This window comes from Pecten maximus, chromosome 2, assembly GCF_902652985.1.
Source record: "Pecten maximus chromosome 2, xPecMax1.1, whole genome shotgun sequence".
NCBI classification, from domain to species: Eukaryota; Metazoa; Mollusca; class Bivalvia; order Pectinida; family Pectinidae; genus Pecten; species Pecten maximus.
Genome location: NC_047016.1, coordinates 43,844,639 through 43,852,524, shown reverse-complemented (window position 1 = coordinate 43,852,524; position 7,886 = coordinate 43,844,639). Strand labels below are relative to the sequence as shown.

Here is a 7,886-nt window from a genome sequence, read left to right as displayed (position 1 = left end):
TATGAGTTTGTTTTGGTTGATATTGCAAGGTCTGTTTCGCTATCTTATGTATTCAAGTAAAATTCTGCTAGTTCAGCGTAGATCTGTATTAGGTTTTTGTTTGGTTTAATATGTATTTAACTTAAATTCTGCTAGTTCAGTAATAGATCTGTATTAGGTTTTTGTTTGGTTTAATATGTATTTAACTTAAATTCTGCTAGTTCAGTTATTGATCTGTATTAGGTTTTTGTTTGGTTTAATATGTATTTAACTTAAATTCTGCTAGTTCAGTTATTGATCTGTATTAGGTTTTTGTTTGGTTTAATATGTATTTAACTTAAATTCTGCTAGTTCAATAATTGATCTGTATTAGGTTTTTGTTTGGTTTAATATGTATTTAACTTAAATTCTGCTAGTTCAATAATTGATCTGTATTAGGTTTTTGTTTGGTTTAATATGTATTTAACTTAAATTCTGCTAGTTCAGCGTAGATCTGTATTAGGTTTTTGTTTGGTTTAATATGTATTTAACTTAAATTCTGCTAGTTCAGTAATAGATCTGTATTAGGTTTTTGTTTGGTTTAATATGTATTTAACTTAAATTCTGCTAGTTCAGTAATTGATCTGTATTAGGTTTTTGTTTGGTTTAATATGTATTTAACTTAAATTCTGCTAGTTCAATAATTGATCTGTCAGGATTTTCGTTTGGTTATTACTTATTAACAAAGGACCCTTCTCCGATAAACATTGTAATTCTATGTTGCAGGCTTTACATTGCATCTTCATTTTGATTGCATTGTGTTACAAATGAATCTAAAATTGTTTCATGCAGAAAGTGAGAGAATGATCAGACCAATATGTTGGAATAACTCCTGTCTGTACTCCAGTCTCTGTAGTGTAGATATGATCGAGTAGTGTTCCATAACATGTTGTTGGCTCTGTAATTACTTGTTTGCATGAGAATTCGCTTCGCATAAATCGCAAAAAGGCATCCGATATGTCCAGAAGATTGATGTTAAAGTCACCAAGAATAAAAAGTGATCTATTTCTATCAATGCATGGTTTTATGTGGTCTGTTAAAGCTTTCAAAAATGACTGCATACCAAGTTTTGGTGTTTTATAAAGGTAGACAACTTGAATCTCTGTTTCCTTGACTTTTGCATGGATGGTCATGGATTCAATTCCATCATATCTATGCGGGTGTACTCTGTCCACAATAATTCCATGCTTTACATACACAACTAGTCCATGGTTTGGCCTTGTTGTGCCATTATGATCTTCATCCAGTCTGTGTGAAGTAAAGCCGGGTAAATCATAACATTCCTGTCTGTCTGTATCAACAAGTCGTGATTCACAAATTCCAATGATATCTGCACTTTGAATGTTTGGTTCATGTCTTACATCATCTATGTGTTTGTGCAACGACCTTGCATTGTTGAATAAGAGTTTCACATGCGCATTGTCAATGTTGTATAATGGAATATAGCACAAATGCATAGGTATCTTACGGAGTCTGTCCATTTCCACATGTACATTTTTGTCCACTGTTAATGCCTTGTCGTTGAAATCAAGGATGTATAGATTTGATAATGTTATAACTCGTGACAATGCAACATAGTGGATATGTGGAGCTTTGTAATTGGACCTCAGGTCAACTACCAGTTCATCAACAGTGGTACCTTGTGCTTTATGTACAGTTTTGGCAGCAGATGGGGCTAGAGGAAACTGTGTTCTTTCATAAGTTTTTCTATTGTTTAAAAATGTCCGTTTCGTTTCAAACATTGGTGTCCACAACCTATTGATTCCTCTATGATATAAATCTTTGTATTTTGTTCTCCTTTTAGATCCAATGTTTTCATCAGTGAAAAGTATCCATATAATGCCAGGTCTTTCATGGTTCATTTCTTTGAATTCAATGTGTTTTACAATGCCTGAAGCTCCATTTGTTAATCCATCTTTTACATCCACGTTCACCGTCACATCATATAACATTTCTTCTGCAAGTTTAAGCAAGCTAGGTAAGTTTCCAGTTTTGCTGTGGTTTTCTTGCTTATTCATTTCTTTTATCAAGTGAAGTTTTGATTGCTTGGTTATATTTGAAGGGGCAATAACATCTGTATGAGCTGGTACATTCACCTTTGTGGTGACTAGGTCTTGTATCAACTCGCTGTTGAAATAATCAACTCGCTTATTTTCAGTAAATAAGTGCAAGGCATTTTTTGGATAAGTAGGTGATGCAGGTGTAATGGTGTGGGATTTAATAAGATCTCTGTCCTCTGGTAAGAGTTCATTTAATCTCAACCTGTTTAACATCTGAGCAAATTGTAAATCATCTTTCTGTCTCATGATTTCTTCAAGTTCAAATAGTTGAAAATGTTCTTTCCACAAGTTCCTTGCTAAACCTATCTTCAAATCATTAAAGATCCACGAGTCTGCAACAGGTGATAGTTGAAATAAGTCTCCAACAGCTATGATACTGATACCACCAAAGTCTCGCTTTGTGCCTGTCAGTTCTGTTAAGCGTTCATGCATGAAAGCAAACAGCTTATTACCAACCATTGAAATTTCATCTACAATGATGACAGAGAGATCTTTGTATGTGGTTCTGAAGGTATTCAGCTCATCACTGTGCATGTGTTGTTGTGTCTGAAACATTTTCTTATGAAATGCTGATGCTATTGTTACACCATTGATATTGTATGCTGCTTTTCCTGTAAAAGCTGTGAGCAAAATCTTTATGCTGTCTGGGTCATGACCTTCTTTCGAGTTCAACTGTCTTTGCAATGCTTGGAATAATGCTCGGATAACGACTGATTTTCCAACTCCAGCTCCACCAGAAAGAAATGCATAGATAGGTTCATTTTTTGTAGAAATCCATTTCACGACATGGTTGAAAAATTCCCTTTGCTTTTTGTTCAAAGAACGGAGCAATGTCATATATTCATTATCTGGCAAAAGTACTGATCTTGTTTCAACTGATACTGTACTTTCTGGTAGGTTTAGGTCTTGACCAATGTCTACTTTTCTGTGCGATGGTTCTGGTGGTACATAGTGAATGAACTCTTCAGAGTGATCAATTGATTGTTCTGCATATTCTGCTTGCACTTGTTCAGTGTTAGGTGCAACAGTATCAAACTCTGAGACAATGTCTTCCTCTGCCTGATGTCTAGCCATGTCTAGTTCCTCAACATGATGTTCATATTTGTCAATAATAGGCAATATCTGTTGTTGTCTGCTGTTGAAGTGTTCTTCATATGATTCATGACCACTTAATAAATCTTGCTCTTCATTTCTCCATGGTACAAACAGTAATATTTTTTCTCTGTAATGGTTTTCAGCATTAGTAGTTTTGCTATACCTGACATATCGAATGATTCTAGGGTTCTTGCGTTTCCTGAATGTAATGCCGCCCCGCAACTTCATAATTGTGTTTTCATTATTGAATTCTGTATCACTCTCGGATTCAGAGTGGTCATCTTCATCTGAATGATGTCCTGTATCATCATCATCATTATGATCATTTTCTAAACTTTGCTTTGGTTTTTTGTATTTCACATCCAACTCAGAAATATAATCAGCCAGGCAATAGTTCTCTAGCTTCTTTGGTCTCCTTGCATACCGCTTGATGATATTGTCAGATTCAGTATCTGTAGAGTTTTTGGGAAGATCTTTCAGTTGTTCTTGGCTTTTCAGAAGGAACACTCTGTCTTTAGGTAATGATGTATTAATGAATACGACTTCACGAGAAGCTCGGGTCAAGGGCATTTGTAGTACAAGATATGATGCTTCTTGAGCACTTATTTCTACAAAATTGAGAAATTTGTTTCCAATATGTCTGACTTGACGTTTAAGATCCATGTTTCCTTCTGCTGCCTCTTTTGAAGCTTGTTCTAACATAGTGCTCATACCTCTTTGTGATTTGCTTATGTATGATACAATGTACATTGCACAGGCATATGGGTCTAAAACAAATTGCAAGTCGAGATTTGCTTTCCATGCTTGTAGTACTGTGGTATTGTAGTAATTTACCCTCATTTCTTTCGGTTCTCTTTTTAAAAATATCTTTGGTCCTTTCAGTGAACTTCTTATACACTTAATGTACTCTGCCTCTTCAATTTGTACAACTTCTGTTAGAAACTCTTCATAAGACATGTCACATCCATCTTTGAATTCATTCATTCTAGCATGAATTTCCGAGTATTTCTGTCTGTATTCATCAACATCTGTTTCAAGTGGTTCCAATAACATAGTGTTTGGAAGTGGGGGTAGTGGAAATCCAAATCTACACACAGATCTGCCACCTTTCTTGCAAGTTTTAGAATGTTTGTGTACTTGCATTTTAACAAACTCCTGCATGTCATCATCTACATCAAGAGAACATGTCACATATTTATCAACATATCGAATAATGTCTTCTTCTGAATCAATGTTGTATTTGGGTGCATTTTCAGTCCAGATCATCATGTGAACATGTGGAGAACCTCTGTTCTGAAATTCTATACGTTGAAAAGTGTCTGTTACACTTCCAATTGGAGCATGTTCACTTTTCAAAACAGTATTCATAAATACTTGAACCCTATGATCAAAATATCGGCTGCATGTCACTGGATCTTTTTGTACAAGTTTAACTTTTTCAGACCAAGTCATATTTCTTATTTGTTGGTCAGAGCAAGGTGTGCCAGATAACACAGCAAGGGTTTTAAGTAATTCGTTCCATCGAGTATCGGCAGAAGACAATGACATAAACCATGTTGGTAATCCTATCTGTCTTATCATTGCAAAGACATCTTTTTTTCTTGAAGAAAGATATGCTGGAGAATTTATGAGAGTTCTGAAGATATAGTAGCCTTCATTTAAGCTTACTATCTTGTCTGCTATTTCAGGATTTTGTGCATCTGAAGCAGTAATTTTGTTTCCGTCACTCTTTTTTCTGCGGATTGCCAAATTCACTTTGTCTGCTACCTGTTTTCTTTGTATTTTGTTCAATTTGAAAAATATATTTGGAACAGATGCTGCAGCTCTTCGATCAACACTTCGAAGTTCCCATTTTGCTAAATCACTGTATGAAACAGGTGTTTGTCGCTCATTGTTTTCCAACCTTTTTTGTGCACAATATATCGATGGAAATGATAGAACCTCAGCATTTTCGTCATGATAGAGACCGATTGGTCGCTGACCTTCACCTGGTGCAAAGATTAGCTCTTTGTTTGTGTCAAGGTTGGCTTCATCAATGAGCGTATCAGAATTGCCTTGAACGCATTCATCTTCATTCATTTCAATGAAACTATCATCTTTCTCACAAGCATCAGTGCTGTCATCATAGCTTTTATTATCTGAATTATTCTCTTTGAAGTGTCTGATTTTGAATTGATCAGTAGGTACAGAACTAGATTGATTTTTCAGCACATTTAATTCATTGTCTTGTACTTTAGTGAATTCTTGAACAATTTGTTCAGCACTTTCAGCTGTTTTCTGAACCCAATCATCATCAATTTTAATACAATAATTCCTATACAAATCACTGTTGTTCATCAACCAATGAAGGGCAGAGAGTACCATGTTAGGCCGAACATTCTCCGACAAAACACATGATTTATATGTTAGTCTTTTTTTCAGTTTTACAGCAACTGTGAAATGTTCATCGATTTGTCATGGTAATGCATTTATAGTTGGCTGAATATCTATTGGGACATTGACTACATTTCCTTTTACAGAGTATTGTCCGCCTCGTGGTAATTCTCGTATTTGCATAAAAGGTATTTTCAGAGCTACAAGGCGTTCTTCTAGTGGATGCAAGTCTAATTCTGGTGGTTTTTCTGGCCATTTCATTCCATTCTTGACCGACAGTTTTGGGACTTTGCATTTCTTCAATGAGGCATAACATGTATGACAAATCCATTCCTTACCAGCTACCGATTTGAATCCTGTATAAAAATGTGTATTGTGGAAAAACAGGAATCGGGCAACTTTCTTTTACACTTTCACTAAACCATGTCTGTTGACAACATGTGCACACATATTCAGGCCCTCTCTGAATTTTTCTTTGGAAGACAGTTATGCATTCTGCGATATCATTTCCAAAACGTCTCCTTTTGTATTGGTGTCTTTCATTACCACTAAATGAATCATGTTTTCGATTATCTGCCTTTCGTATTCTATCTAATGTGTTATGTTCTATTGTGTTTTGCTTCCTCCGTTCTACTTGTTTTAACCTTTCGTTCTCAAGGAAGTTTTTATTTAAGCGTAACTGCCTTTTCCTAGAAACATCAGCTTTAGCTTCGGCTTTTAAAAACAATGGATCAAGTCTAGCTTTCTTTTTCACCAGCTGCTCTTGCTCGAGGTATAGAGGATCTTTTCTGGCTCGTTGTTTGCTCTTTAGATCAAGTTCCTGTAACTTTTTTGGATTTTTTTCACGTGCATTGGCCTTGCTTTGTAGATCTACATCCTTGTACCTTTCTGGTTTTTTTGCACGTGCATTAGCCTTCTTTTGTACATCTATTAGTCTCTGTTTTTCTGGATCTTTATCATGTGCATTGGCCTTGCTTTGTTTATCTATGGCACGGTGTTTTTCTGGATTTTTATCACGTGCATTGGCCTTGCTTTGTTTATCTATGGCACGGTGATTTTTATCTCGTGCAGTAGTCTTGCTTTGTTTATCTATCGCACGGTGTTTTTCTGGATTTTTATCTCCTGCATTGGCCTTGCTTTGTAGATCTACAGCCTTGTACCTTTCTGGGTTTTTTGCACGTGCCTTAGCCTTCTTTTGTACATCTATTAGTCTCTGTTTTTCTGGATCTTTATCACGTGCATTGGCCTTGCTTTGTTTATCTATCGCACGGTGTTTTTCTGGATTATTTTGCCTTTCATCTCTCTTCCTTGTCTTGTCTTTTTTCTGAAAGCTTGCTTGTTTAGAACTCTGTCTTAATCTTCTCATATAGTTACGCATATATTCTTTCCTTGTACAGATCGAAACAGAAAATGTGTCTGTGTTATTTCCATCGTCAGTTTTCATTCTCCAACTTTTTGTCCTCTTTTCCTGATCTTGGAAATACGACTCTAGTGTGATCCTACTTCCGACTGAAACTTTTTCCGTATTTTGGTTTTTGTTTGATAATGAACTTGCACGTCTAGTTCCTGATTCGGTGGAAGATGCTATAGATACTGTGACGGCAGTTATTTCAAAAACATCATTTATTCGACATGCCATATATTCTGCAAGATGAAGACAATGATGTAACACATTCTCAATAGTTTGATGATGTATAACAGTACTAGAGCTATTTGGATCAACACTGCCAGATACATTTCTCGAGTGAGAATCGCATATACAGTAAAGGTTATCCTGTTTAATGACAACAAATGTAGTTCCTCTAAATGTCACAAATGCACCCTGGCTATCATCCTGCATCAAAGATATTGTTAAAGCTTCATCCAGTGTATAAAACTGAAATTCGTCTAAATTTTGTCCTGTACTGTCAAGCGTACCCATAAGTGATTCTTGAAATGTGAAGTGGTATAGCTCATCATTGTACTCGACACATATTGGTATTTCATGAATTGCTAGCAGGTCATGCTCAATGGTACTACTACGCTGCAAAATTTCATACATTTCATTGCCTTTTGTAAGGATTTGATCTACATCAAATGGTGTCCAAGCTGCTGTATGTTTGTTGCAACTATATATAAGAGCTGACAAACTGTTCATGACACATTGCTTACCAGCATTGTCCAGAAACCTTGGATCGCTTTGGTCAAAGTGCCCTTGTACTGCCATTGGTACTTGCTTAGTTTGTTCTTTTTCGTCTGTACTTTGAACTGTAAAGTAAATATTTTGTTTGTTTCCAGCAAATGTTTCAATAGAACAATCCTTTTCCATAACATCTAAAACAACATCATAATGAGCTTGAT

General features: G+C 35.7%; 1 protein-coding gene across 1 annotated transcript; it reads right to left on the bottom strand.

Moving 5' to 3' along the window:
- Positions 1-791: 791 nt before the first annotated feature.
- On the bottom strand, positions 792-5,537 carry LOC117343281. The gene has a single exon (XM_033905628.1). The coding sequence runs from the start codon at positions 5,535-5,537 to the stop codon at positions 792-794; it is 4,746 nt and encodes a 1,581-aa protein (XP_033761519.1).
- Between the last annotated feature and the right edge of the window lie 2,349 nt (positions 5,538-7,886).

Coding starts and splice junctions, on each gene's coding strand:
- LOC117343281 (XM_033905628.1), bottom strand. CDS start 5,537: ATGGTACTCTCTGCCCTTCATTGGTTGATGAACAACAGTGATTTGTAT.